This window comes from Aedes aegypti, chromosome 3, assembly GCF_002204515.2.
Source record: "Aedes aegypti strain LVP_AGWG chromosome 3, AaegL5.0 Primary Assembly, whole genome shotgun sequence".
Classification (NCBI taxonomy): domain Eukaryota; kingdom Metazoa; phylum Arthropoda; class Insecta; order Diptera; family Culicidae; genus Aedes; species Aedes aegypti.
Genome location: NC_035109.1, coordinates 12490531 through 12505164, shown reverse-complemented (window position 1 = coordinate 12505164; position 14634 = coordinate 12490531). Strand labels below are relative to the sequence as shown.

The 14634-nt window shown below is 37.4% G+C and overlaps 1 protein-coding gene across 2 annotated transcripts in view; it reads right to left on the bottom strand.

Annotated features, from left to right (window-relative positions):
* LOC5564323 (long-chain fatty acid transport protein 4) overlaps positions 1 to 6280 on the bottom strand; it is a 65729-nt gene extending 59449 nt beyond the window's left edge. The window contains exons 1-2 of one of the 2 annotated variants that reach the window (XM_021854361.1): positions 6148 to 6280; positions 5353 to 5673 (exon numbers count right to left, since the gene is read on the bottom strand). In XM_021854361.1, coding sequence (XP_021710053.1) covers positions 5353 to 5373 — 21 coding nt within the window. In that variant the 5' untranslated portion in view covers positions 5374 to 5673; positions 6148 to 6280. The remainder of the gene's footprint in view (positions 1 to 5352; positions 5674 to 6147) is intronic. The other variant, XM_021854362.1, reaches the window with a different exon arrangement.
* Between the last annotated feature and the right edge of the window lie 8354 nt (positions 6281 to 14634).

Here is a 14634-nt window from a genome sequence, read left to right as displayed (position 1 = left end):
GAGTTCAGTTTTCAAGATCTCTTCCAATGCTCTTTCAGCTGAAGTAATGGAATAATATGATTTGTTCGGAAAAAATAGGAAAAAAACAGCAAGTCAAATTGTCCCATAATGAAAAGTAACCGCATATCAGTCCCATTACCGACTTTCGCACCGTAAAACACAAAAATGTAACTTGTTTTGATCATCTTTATATTTTTCTCGCAAAGATATCGTAGTGAAAAGCAAGTTGTGAAAGTTTCATTCAGTTTGGAATGGAACATGTTCCAATTCTCTGGATTTTTTTAAATATTCGTATAGAAAACGAGTTTGAAAACAGTCCATTTTCTCAATGCCTACTTTTTACAGATGGGACTGACTTGCGATTCACGGCAGTGTACATGGGAAGACGTGGTAACGAATTATTCTGATAGATTATGAAGAGAAATTACAACAGTTACAGTATGTCCCATAAAAAAATGCGAAAAATTTTTGAACGTGAATTTAGCTCCACAAGCGTTATTGTTAATGTTTTTGTGTGTGAATGAAATTTTTGATAACTGTAGTATTTTCTTACAGTACTTTGCTGTCTAGGACGATTTTTGTCATATTTTGGAGGTTTTGGTCGCTGAAGGTTAGAAAAAGCGTTCGATCGTCGTATACTCTGGTGATGAATTTTTAGAAAACTTGCTTCTTTGCGATTACAACAAAATGTTTTGCCATGATCATAGTTTGTGTCTCATGGGTTTGATATGGTTTTATTTTTGGGTAATGTTTAATGAAAAATAAATACAAAAGTTTATATGAGATTAATTAGGAAGTTCCATTGGTTAGAGACAACTCAGATCAGTACTGGCTCATAGGTTTTAAGCAAAACAGGGCCGCCTATGACACTTTTATGAAGGTTCACCACGGCTCTCCAGAATGAGCCGTTTATTCTAAAAATTGTTTAAATCTCCAACGCTTCAGCTACTTATCACCTCATCTTTGGTCTTTTAAAACCTTCCATCACAAAGATGTTGATCTCGATGGTTGCATGATAAAATTAAAAGGTATGTTTCCAATGAATAATTGAAGGTCTTTCGGCACTCACCGCATAAAAACAGCGACGCCATCGTATATGGGATTTGACATTGTGACAACATTGCTGTGTGTTTGAATACAAGGCTACGGTGGCGCTATCTGTGCTTTTCATAGCGGTCGTTTTGGTTATTTTTTCTCTATAGTAAGGTGAAAATTTACAAATTTACTAGAATTCACCAATTATACTTTGAATGCTATGGACAATGGTAACTATGTAGAGGCTCTGTATACTGATTTCAGCAAAGCATTTGACCGCATTGACATCTCTATGTTACTCTTCAAGTTAGAAAAAATAGGATTTGATAAACCATCTTTGAACTGGATACAATCATATTTAACAAATCGGCAACAAATAGTGAGATATAATGGTAAAAAATCGAATCCTATCCATGTTACATCAGGAGTTCTTCAAGGCTCACATCTAGGACCTCTTCTTTTCATATTATATGTAAATGATATTTCCTACATTCTTAAGCATATAAATATTCTTATCTATGCCGATGATATGAAGTTATTCATGGAAATCAAGTAAGCTAACGACATTGACATCTATCTGAGTGAGATATCTATTTTTGATGAATGGTGTAGTAAAAGCCTACTTCAGTTAAATGTTAAAAAATGTAATTTAATTACTTTTAACAGAAAGCGAAACACAGAAGAAACAACTGTAGTTTTAGGAAATCAAATCGTTGAAAAATGCGATAGGGTCAGAGATTTAGGCGTAATTTTAGACTCAAAACTCACTTTTATCGATCATTACAACACCATGATACATAAAGCAACAAATATGCTCGGTTTTATCAAACGCTTTGGTTCTAACTTTAATTATCCATACACCATTAAAACTTTGTACGTCGCTTACGTGAGGTCTATATTAGAGTATTGTAGTATTGTATGGTCTCCTTTTATGAAGACGCATGAAGAACGTCTTGAATCAGTTCAAAAGCTATTTCTGTTATATGCTCTTCGTAAATTGGGCTGGACATCCTTCCCTTTTCCATCTTATGAATCAAGATGCATGCTCATTGATATCCAGACATTGAAAAAGCACCGCGAATTCGCTATGGTTTCATTCGTGAACGATATTGTTTCGCATCGTATTGATTCTCCTAACCTATTAAACAGTTTAAATTTTTATACTCCTTCCCGGCAATTGAGGAATCGTAACTTGTTTTTTATTAATCACCGTCGTACTAATTATGCAAAATTTTCTCCTCTAAACCGAATGATGAGTTTATATAATCAACATTGCGAAACAATAGATTTAACAATGTCGCGTAGTAACCTAAGAATATACTTTAACTCTGTAAGATATAGCAGTATATAGATTTAAGTGTTAACATGTAGTCTACTTTGATTAACGATAATAAATAAATAAATAAATACAAAAGTAATAGATGAAAATCATGTCCAAAGCAAAAAACAAAGTCCAAACAGTTTTTTGTTTCGTTTTCATTTTCCATGTAAAAACTACCATGAAACATGATATGACGATTTTTGCATTTTTGTCATGTGCCATACTGTATAGTGGCGACATTTGATAGTGCTTACTTCTGTCGGGAAGAATACATTTTGAATTGTGGTAATCGCTTCAATCATAAGATCGTTAAGCTAAGTGTAGCAATGATTGTTTCAATCCAGAATCAGTTGTTTAGCTTCACTTTACTTTAGCAAGGAACATTGATGCAGCCATGCCATTGAGTTCTATTTAAATATGGAATCATGTACGGAATTACCTGTTAATACATTCCATAAACTTGAATGTTATGATTATGCTTATAGTAAAATTAAGGGTGTTTACCTGTTTCGGGGTGATAAAACTTTTGTTGACTGTTCAAAAAATGTCAAGTAGGAGGGTGTATCAAAATTTTACTAATTTTCACGATGAAATAACTATTTTGAATGTATTTTGTAAAATTTACAATAACTTCAAAATTTTAAAAATATTTGTTCTGTACCTTGATACCTCCCTAACTCGATGGTCCCTTCAATATCGAGTTAGGGAGAGTTGACTCTAAATAACATGACAGTTTTCAGTATGCAATCTTCTAAAAATTCCGTTACCACGCAACGCAATGCAATGGGGAAACGTGGTTAACGACTCATCGAGACTATGCACCTGAAAAAAAAAATGTAAACGCCTATCTCGATACGTGGGAAATTTCTTGCAAAACCTGCTCAAGAAAATCATTTTTCTTTGATCTCAGTACGCAGTTTGAGAAGAAATGTCATTTCAAATGGAGATCCTCATTGTAGAGAATTTTTTGATTAGTTTTGTTCAAGAAAATTTTACTTTTCTGAGGCGAAGGAGCATACTTAGCTTTACGTTTACTCTATGTATCAGTAAAAGTGAATCCCAGGCTTTATATTGAACATAGAAAGCTACCGGCTGAACAGAGAACTACCGCAGCTGTCACTTTACTGATTTTTTCAAAGCATCATCGATCGGCTGCGATGATACCTTTGAAACCACGATGGTGACTGTTCTGATTTTCAATGCTTTGGAGTTTACTAGCATACTTTGATTAGATGGTTTCTTTCAATGATACAATGATTCTTAAGTCTGTGGTAGAACTTTGACAGCTGCGGCAGAACTTGGCGGCTACTGCAGAACGAAAAATTATTAAAGGAGCCGCAATACATAATTTTCACTAACTGATACTATTTTCATCAGATTTTTTCTACGTCCTATCAGATTTAACATTTTCTTAAATATTCCTAGCACAATTATTTTTTCGCTGCTAAGCTTTAGATCATTTACCGACAAAAACTTCCCATGACCAAAAAGGTTCAATGAAAACTGAAGATTTGATATCCGAAATTCATTAAATTATTGGTTTGATAAATCCTTCTTATCATTTTCAGTGTCATCATGTAAAATCATTAAAGCTAATCTAGAGGGGTGTGGAAAATGTAAATCCTTAAGCCTGGTTTGCTGCTGACAAGTATTTTCTTGACATTGGGAACCGCCTAAGAAAACGCTTTTTTTCTGATCGCAGAACGCAGTTAAAACGAAGTATCAGTTCAAACAGGAATTGGTGCAGAAAATTTCTGCAAGAAATCAGTGAGAATTTTCTTGAACGATTCCTTTTCAGCAGCAAATCAGCCTTTAGGGGTCGTCCATTAATAACGGGACGGGACTTTAGATTTCATACGTCCCATTCAATTTACTTTTATTTCCCATAAAAAAGTGTACTATGAGGGGAGAGGGGTTTGAAAAATTGTCACAATCGTCTTACGTAATTAATGAACATCCTTTTATTAGAATATTATGCATGGAGAATACAAATGCATCTAAAATAGTAAAATATTAGCGTAACCTGAGTTGGAATTTTTGAGAGACTTGACGCATTCAAAATTTCAAAATTTCTTGAGCAAGGAGAGGGGTAACAGGTATCATCAAAGTTTTAACAATTCTAGGGGATGAACTTTTTTTTATAAGGAGGGCTAAGATAACCCTAGCCCCCTCTTAATTACGCCAATGTAGTGAGAATCGAGGAACAACTTCACAAATTGTGCCCTTGTATGCCCTTATGGTTTGCGCCCTTCTATGTAACAGAAACCACTGTTACTGTGCAGTGAAATTGTACAAGAATAATTACTATCAGTACACTCTCGTTTCCAACAGTGAACTTTGTCAAGCAAAATGATGCCACCATCGATTCCACACGGAGCAGCTAATCAAATAACCAATGAATCGTTCATCCGTGTAACATTGTGTTGAAAAGTATTTCATAAATCCGACCGAGTGATCGGTTTAAAAAGCAAACAGGGTGTAACGGGTACACGGGGTAAAACAGTCATTTGAATTTGATAACAGCTATTCATAAATATTTGAGAGTGTTTTATTCTATTTTAGCGACCTTATGAAAAAATGTGTCTTAGAGACTATTTGACGATCAAACTGTTTGAAACTCAGCTATAATATGCATATTGTATAAAAAAAAAACTTTGATTTTAACTACTGGTCCAATTGGTTTTGAAACTCTTGATGACGATTTCGGTTGAAAGTGCTGGAAATTTATTTGGTCTTCATAAATCTAATCAAATTATTCTAAGATAGTCAGATTTTAACTATTTATTATCAAGATGACCATATCACCCCTTACTCTCCTACCGTCCTTTGGTTCACAATTAACTTGCACAAACGATACTTAATGTGAAATCGGCTACCGTTTCGTACAGCCAACCATCGTTGTTATACTATCTATGGAAAGACAGAGGTATACAGTCGAGCCCCGATCAAACGACACGTCCATACCACAAGGAGACAAAAGTGCCCGGTTCTCTTACCTTGGTTTCATTGTACACCATCGTGAATATTGATTACTGATCCATATAAAGGTTCCCACTGGATTTAAATCGAATTAGTGTACTCGATCGAGGTGATTTCTTTTGCAACGGTTTAGTCACTCCGCATATGCACACGTATGAACGATACAGACACTATTTTTTTGCTTTCCGTGTACAATATTTGGTACTCTTCAACGTAACTTGTTTCGACAAATTTTCCCACAATCACTCGTCCGATTCGGTTAATCCAAGTAGGCACATCTCCACCCCAGGCGGCATTCGTTTCTTTCTCAACAGATGAAATCACACACTAAATTCTTCCTAATCATTGTCAACCCGCGAGAATGACCGATAAAATCCCATAAGCCATTTTACGAGACAGTCGGATGACGTTTTCTGGCGGGCCGCTCATTGTTATTGTTTTAAAAACTAGTATGATATGTGAATGGCGCTGGTAAAGTTTTTGTTGGTGATGACATTTTTATCTCTTTCTGGCTATTTTTCTACGCGGTTACATGTCTGATGTTACCAGTAAATGAAATAAATTCTTCCCTGCCTGCTGATTTTGATTTTACTGGGGAAGATTGAAAAGCTCGTTGCACGCCATTATTGAATGAGCTCCTCCCTAATGTGGCGCTAGAAGAAACGTAAATAAATGGGCCCGCCAGCAAGTTTCAAAGCTGGTAAACAAACAAAAAACATATGATTCGAAACGTCTCATAAAATGGCTTATTCCCGGAAGTTCGGTCTGTAATTCCAGCCGCAGAATGACACGCGTTTAAAAAATAAACAAACAATCGAAGAATTTCCACAAACAATCACTCGCGAGTTCGAAACGGTTAATCTACGTGGGGAAGCACGTGGTTGGCGCACGCGTCGTTAGGCTAACAATCCGAACAGGTCGACGGTTCAGGCTGAACTGCTGGCGCGCGCCTTTCCAGTCTCTAAGCAACGCCACCACACGCCGCAGTTCTTCGTCATCATCAAACAAACGACGGTGAGCTTAGCGCAGGGACGGCATACGAAAAAAAAAAAAATAAGCATGCACAAGTTCCTATCGCCGACCGAGGATTCCTTTTTTACCACTTGCCTGTCTTTGGCGAGGTTCGGAGATTCGGAGAACTGAATTTGGAATCGATTGTCTGGTTGGCCGGGGTCTCCCCGACCGAAGAATGAATCTGTCACCTGCAAGGTGCACACAGTTTGGACTCAGATTCGCATGGACGTAGGTATGGGGATGAAGGGAGGGGGTCATTATTCCCCTTCGCACCGGTCGAAGAAAACATCAAATAAAGTTCAATGCTTAGAAGACTAATCTTATGTTTAAATTTTCCATACTGAGAAGCCGAAATTTATGGAATTTTGAATTTGTTCTATAAAATAATTATGGCACTTTTGCAAATTGAATATGTTTCAAATCTCGCCAAAAAAAAATTATTGCTCTTCAAAAAAAAGGGTGATTTTTCTCCATAGTGCCACGTTTCATATAAAAATTTAGATAATAACGCAAAGGGGATTGTTTTATCCGTGGAATTTTCAAAATTAACTTAATGGTCGTTAGCCCCCTGATGGAAGACCTACCTACGCCCCTGCAGATTTGGGCAATAGACAAACTAAGACTGAGATTGAGAGACTATATGGAGGATCTACCGGCCGGCGGGGGTCACTAACGACGGGTCGTGTCTACCGGAGGTGAGTTTCTCTATACAGAAGAGCTAACGGCTGCAACCTCAGCAGGCTTTCGTAATGTTCGCATTGAAAAGGTGGCGGCTCAAATCGTAAGGTCGCGTGATCACTCTTGAAGTAGGCTTTGAGATTTTTTTTTTTCGGAGGGCACTGCTTGGTTCTGAGGTTGCTTTGACTAGCGAAGGTAATGACTTTGATTTCTCGCTACGAGATGATTGCTGGCGGCTTCGACCATTTTTTATTACTTTTGAAGAACGTCGAAGGCGTTAGGCTTCAGTGAATGTTTGTATATGCGATGCTGTCACCGTTGTTGACTTAAAAAAACAGCAGCACATACATACAAATGGCAAAGGGCAAATGGGCACACTTCGGACTGAAAAACAGAAGGCGCAATTGAAAACAGCCTGCCTATCTACACGTGAAAGTACGTGACGTAGGTACAAGAAGAAGATTGCAGTAAGTAATGGGACTTTCGCCGTTAGTTTACCGTTAGCAGTGGCGTTTAATCCAGGTCTCTAAACTGTGAAGGCAAAATCGGCGAAACAGATGTTCCATATTTGTTATTTGACTTTTCCCGGGTTTGTTTGATGCAGCTTCGTTTGAATATGCAAATTAATGGTCCGATCAAAGTGTGGTGGAGATCTGCAACAGGCAACAGGCTTCGTATATAAGAGCATCGTGCTGTCCAGTTTCAGAAAATTTGGCAAAAACCGATAGATAAAATCTATCACTACAAATACAGTGATGACATAGGCAGCATTCATTTGTTACGTTAAGGCTGATTTGCTGCTGACAAGAAGAGGAATCGCCTAGTGAACCTTTATATGAGAGATAAAAAATAAAATGGAATGATTTGGCAACAGACCAGCAGTGCTGAGTTTTTTCCGCGTCGAGAATAATATTGTAACACGGACATGACTTCCTCATTGCTTAAAAGTGTATTTTGTTTCGTTATAGAACTATGAGCTACATTTCTAAACTAATAAACATAAACATGGAACATACAACATACACTTCGTAGTTGCTACTCCGTGTTCAATCAGGATAGTGATATTGCACAGAGAACCACTCAGATGAAGCTTGGGTCTTAGCTTTTTTCCATCTTCAATGTACAATCACACTACAATTGATATTTTTCGATTGATGCTAAACTAAATATTGCATGACAAAAATTCAAGAAAGGAAAATATTTCACATTTTTTGTAATATGCAAAACAACTTTTACCGAAATAATTTCAAGCGGATTACATTACTCCTCAAGAAAAATTCAAAACAAACATAATGCATGTTCATTTGACTCACGCTTTGACAGCTCTCGCTGCTCGATTGGTTCACACTTTGACAGAAATGTCAGCTTCTACGAATCTCTCTTATAAAGGATCAGTAGAATCGCCTATCTCGATACGTGGAAGACTGGTCAAGAAAATCACATTTCTTTGATCGCAGTAAGCAGTTGAGAAGAAATATCGAACACTTTTTCAAATCGACGTACCTGTCTTCTAAAACTGTTTATAAATAAATCTCATTTTTACCATATTTTTACTGTGTACATCGCTTAAATTTTGCATGCAATCAGCTCGCGTTAAAACACTAGGTAGTTCCTATCGTTTCCCACAAAATTGTATGATAAAATTCATTCGTTTCATTCAGTTACTTGCGACGTGTCTGTACCAGAGTAAAATCGACTCAAGTAGTGTTTTGTTTTGATTCGTGGTTAAGTCACTCTGTCTCTCCAGACAACGAAGCGGTGAAAGTAATGGTTAGGTTGCGAAAGTTTAAAATTTTACTCACGCCGTTTTGTAAATCCTGAAATTGAACGTTCTAAAAGTGAAAAATCGAATTGATTTCGACCGGAACGGGTAGAATTTCGTCTGCGAAACACGTAGGATTGATAAAGTAAGTTTGTTAACTTCTCTGACTTGAGTCTGATTGAATAAGTTTTCGAGAAATGTCATTTCAAAAAAGGCTCTCTGTAGGAAATTTGTTGACCCATTTCTTTGGCGAAACAGCATACTTAGCTATATGTTGAATTAAAAAACTCTTGACCCGTGGATGCAAGGTGAAATGACGTGTAAAACTTGTGATTCTGTTAAGGATTGACTTTGATTCGATAACAAAGTCTTTTACACATGATTTGAACGTGTTTAACAATGGCGATATCCATCACTAGTAGACCTAGTTTGACTCACATTTGCCATTCACGCGTGACATGTTATTTTTGGGTAAACCGGGCGTCTGTAATGGGTGCTTGGAATCGGAAAATCACCAAATCGCTAATAAATCTTACAGCAAAGTTTTCGAAAATTTGTATATTTACGTGTTTTACATTTGAATTTGGATTGCCGATAGCCATTGGTTTTACACCATCGATTGATGTTGATCGAGCTTGTAGAATGTTTTCAATGTATGATTCAAGTTTAACGTATTTGTGGACATTAGTGATCTTTTATAAGAGAGATTCGCGAAAACTGACGTTTCTGTTAAAATGTGAGCAAAACCAACATTTGCTATAGTTCCTCTATAGTTCAGTTCAGTTCAGTTCAGTTCAGTTCAGTTCAGTTCAGTTCAGTTCAGTTCAGTTCAGTTCAGTTCAGTTCAGTTCAGTTCAGTTCAGTTCAGTTCAGTTCAGTTCAGTTCAGTTCAGTTCAGTTCAGTTCAGTTCAGTTCAGTTCAGTTCAGTTCAGTTCAGTTCAGTTCAGTTCAGTTCAGTTCAGTTCAGTTCAGTTCAGTTCAGTTCAGTTCAGTTCAGTTCAGTTCAGTTCAGTTCAGTTCAGTTCAGTTCAGTTCAGTTCAGTTCAGTTCAGTTCAGTTCAGTTCAGTTCAGTTCAGTTCAGTTCAGTTCAGTTCAATTATTCAGATATTCAAAGTATTATTTTAGGAATTGGCCGATGATTTCTTTCTACATTTCGTGGCAGTTTCATTTTGGATATTCTGTTAGACTTAAGCTCATTACGACGAGTGAAATGTTCAGTTCGAAAGGAAAAATAAAACAAACAAATTCGTTTTTGCTTTTCATCCACCAAACCGTGAGAGTGACAATTAAAATCCATATTTACATTGATTGCATCCAGCGTTGTAATCTGCGGTGGGAGGTGCACCCAGCCAAACATCGATAATTGTCGCCACGGCGGCGGTAATGATGTTGAACTTTGAAGCTGCACCTCTTATCTAATTTACTTCTATTTTCATCTTCGAAAAATTATAAACACCACACGGATTAAGCTTTATGGCGTGGAAGCCGGTTATCAGCATTTTCTGATAGACCCCCATCAACGTAGGCGCAAAGCCCGGGTTATCGCACGACAGTTATACGATTCGTTACGGTAAAAGCTAAGATAAGCGCAGTGAACTATGATTAGAAAAAAATGTTCGATTTTATCGCATTCTTCGATCAGACAAACAAAGGAACGTGTTTGCATATCGAATTTGTAACGATTAAACTGCAGTTGTGTAACCGGTGTAACCGTTAACAATTGGCTCACGTGTGTATAAATTCTAGCGCCGATATCTAATCCGTCAGTTTCTCTACGTGATCCGTGTCAGGTTGAGGCTAAACGGCAATTATCCGAACGTTTACAGCTCAAGCCGATAGTCGTTTATAAAGCTTGTTTCAACGGCTCGATGCCATTACTGCACTATACTACGCAGAACTATCCGCAGTTTGTAGGGGCGTGACGTTTAATTTGAATCAATTAGATAACCACTCAAGCCCTTAGATCACTCACGAGAAAATGATGACTTAATCTGACTAACGGATTAACGGAAATGCATGAGAAGAAAAAGTTCATCTCCTTAGACACATAATCACCGAAAGTTGATGAAGTACCTACATTGTATTCGACAGGTAACCTCTCAAACTACAATCAGCGACATGACGTGATTGTCATGGTGATGTAATTGCGATCGCATTTGAACCTTTCCCAGCGCCTCCTATGCGATGCGATAATGATGACCCGCCGGAAAGATCGGAAACGTGATAATCACGTCTTGTTGAAAACTAAGCCCTGCCACCTCCCAATGCTTAAGTAACAGTAGTTTAGGATTATGAGTATCTAACGATGATGAATAGGTACCATCGACCCCGTCAATGTGGAGAAGACAACCATACATAATAGCAAACAGCAGAAACAACAATGAACTTGAAAATCAGAGGCTGTGTGAGCTTTCACTTCATCTATTTTACTGCACATGATGGGTGGCGATCGGGTGGATCAGTTTCGCTTGGTTGCTGCGGCTGAGAGCTTTTGTTCTGTGTATACATATTTGCCTACTACGATTACGTTAGCCGATTGTTCGCGCTTGCTCAAAGCTTTTTGTTTTCGCTTTCACTCGTTCAATTGTGTTGGGCCATATGAGCGAGTTTATATCATTTTGATCGGCGTCGGTAAAGCTAAAACACCAAAATATATTTTCAACCATGTGATTAATTTTATGTTTTTTTTTTCTTGTTTTGAATAAGGTAGGGGTTGGGGCCTTCCTTAGCCGAGTGGATAGAGTCCGCGACTACAAAGCAAAGCCATGCTGAAGGTGTCTGGGTTCGATTCCCGGTCGGTCCAGGATCTTTTCGTAATGGAAATTTCCTTGATTTCCCTGGGCATAGAGTATGATCGTACCTGCCACACGATATACGAATGCAAAAATGGCAACTTTGGCAAAGACAGCTCTCAGTTAATAAATGAGGAAGTGCTTATAAAAAAACACTAAGCTGAGAAGCAGGCTCTATCCCAGTGAGAACGTTAAGGACATTATAAAGCAAGGCCAGAAATGGCGTCTAACATGGCACCTACCGCACTTTCCCTCCTTTCCACCCCTCTTGCCATACATTTGATTTGGACAAATATAAGCAAACTTGTGAATCGAATTTTACGGTTCTTACCTTTAGATTGTGATGCGAAACGGCTATAGCTAGCACACATGGTTATATTTTACCCACTGAAACTAAATTTGTTGCACAATTGTAGTTAGGAGACGTAGCTCGTGCATTTTTCAAACCACAGTTTCTGTTTCTTTCAGCTTCTTCCTCCATTTTTGATGGCATCAATTTAGCAGCAAAGTTCTCACTAATTTTTTACACATAATTTTAAAGTAAAAATCGATACAAATGTAATCACTACGACCGCGCACATCTAAATTTTCTATAACTTTGATTAAAATACCGAAAAAACCTTGCAAATCGCGTTGAACTGGCTTTATTTTTCCAATTCCAATTTCACTTTTACGGAGAGTAAACACTCGCGATGGTGACTATAAGCAGTCATGTTGTGTGGTAGTATTGGTGATTTTTCCAGCAGTGGGGCCGGAATTGTTTCTAAATAATTTATATAAATCACATATTTTTGCCGTATTTCCGAGACATTGCCCAAGTAACCGTACAGCTGTATATAGTTGCATCAATATCACCTTATATGCTACTATAAAATATGGCATATAAAGTCATCCTGCATTACATGTCTAATTAATGCAGTATTAAAGTGGAAAAGGGCGCAATTAAAATGTAAATACGGCTACATTTCCTAGCTCTATGTTGGCAATTGCTAAAGTATAGTTACGGTCTGTACCGTATAAAAGCTTTAGCCAAAGTGTATTTAATGCTCAAAGGAAACCATTATTTTAAGACCCAAAATAGAAACACAAAAATATTATTGTACTCTTTTGTTCGTTGGATGTCAGGTCAGCGTTGCTTATTTGTCTGTCTATTTTTTTTTGTGTGATTGGTGGGATTCGAACCCAAATTAAGTGAGATGTTTTCGATGACTCGCCGCGCCTATCCTCCGGACCATGAATGCTGCATGTCTTGGCCGGGAAAATTGTACAACTTCAAGCAGCACCCTTTCGTTGCCGGTGGCAAATATTGTCGATTTCACTCGTCGGATACGTCGAATCATGATAATGTTTTTAGTGCACTTATTCCTTGTGGTTCAAGGAACAAGTGCACCGAATACGTTGAGATGATCCGTTTTTCTGCACTCTACAAATTTCGCGATAGTTCAATTTGGGGTGAAGTGCGCAATTAGTTTGGTGAACACGACTGTTGCACTTCCCAGTTAACCGCGGCTTTCGCTCTTTTGCTGTTGAGATTTTGTTTTGTTTTCATTATGTGGGGCTAAAACGGTTGCTCATCTTCACGCTTTATGTATCGTTTTAGCATCTTGCCACATTGAATCGGCGATAGGCGTGTGGTGTACGCACGGGCCTAACAATCGTAAGGTTTTTGGTTCTATTCCAGGTTGATGCAACTTTTTTTTTTTGTTTTCAAATTCTGGTTTCTCATAAGACAAATCTACGAATTTCAACCAGATTTCTTGTGGCGAATTTTCATAAGGGATATTTAAGTATTTCTATAATCTATTTGCCTGAGTGAATGAAGGATCGACGATAAATACTGCATTGAAGTCTTGCCGTTTTTGTTGCGATGAAGCATTGAGTAAGATGATGCAATGAAGCATTGAGTGGTGACCGTATATCACCCATTGATGCACATTTCGTTGCTACAATAAAGCAATGCTACATTGCATTCATAAAATGGAATTAAAGCATTATTGCACGCATATTGCAGAATAAAAGCAATGATGCATTGCACTCGTTGAATTAAAGTTAAAATACGGTTATACATTAATGCTTGTGGTTACTTGGGTATGATTTTCACCGATATATGTAGCACCATTTGAAAAGAAAAAAAAAACAGTTCAATGATTTTTTTTTTAATTTTAATGTAACTAATTCTACGCATGTTACATGCTCATGAATTTTATTGTTATTTTTTATATGAATTAAATTGTACGGAGTTCTGTAACGGATCATGATATGATTCTTTGGAAACAAATAACAACATTATTGACGGTTCAATGCAACAACTAAATACACTTGTAAGAAATGTAAGATTTTATGTTACATTTAAATGTTTTGAATACAGGATGAACATACCTACCCAAGTAACCACAAGCATTAATGTATAACCGTATTTTAACTTTAATTCAACGAGTGCAATGCATCATTGCTTTTATTCTGCAATATGCGTGCAATAATGCTTTAATTCCATTTTATGAATGCAATGTAGCATTGCTTTATTGTAGCAACGAAATGTGCATCAATGGGTGATATACGGTCACCACTCAATGCTTCATTGCATCATCTTACTCAATGCTTCATCGCAACAAAAACGGCAAGACTTCAATGCAGTATTTATCGTCGATCCTTCATTCACTCAGGCAAATAGATTATAGAAATACTTAAATATCCCTTATGAAAATTCGCCACAAGAAATCTGGTTGAAATTCGTAGATTTGTCTTATGAGAAACCAGAATTTGAAAACAAAAAAAAAAGTTGCATCAACCTGGAATAGAACCAAAAACCTTACGATTGTTAGGCCCGTGCGTACACCACACGCCTATCGCCGATTCAATGTGGCAAGATGCTAAAACGATACATAAAGCGTGAAGATGAGCAACCGTTTTAGCCCCACATAATGAAAACAAAACAAAATCTCAACAGCAAAAGAGCGAAAGCCGCGGTTAACTGGGAAGTGCAACAGTCGTGTTCACCAAACTAATTGCGCACTTCACCCCAAATTGAACTATCGCGAAATTTGTAGAGTG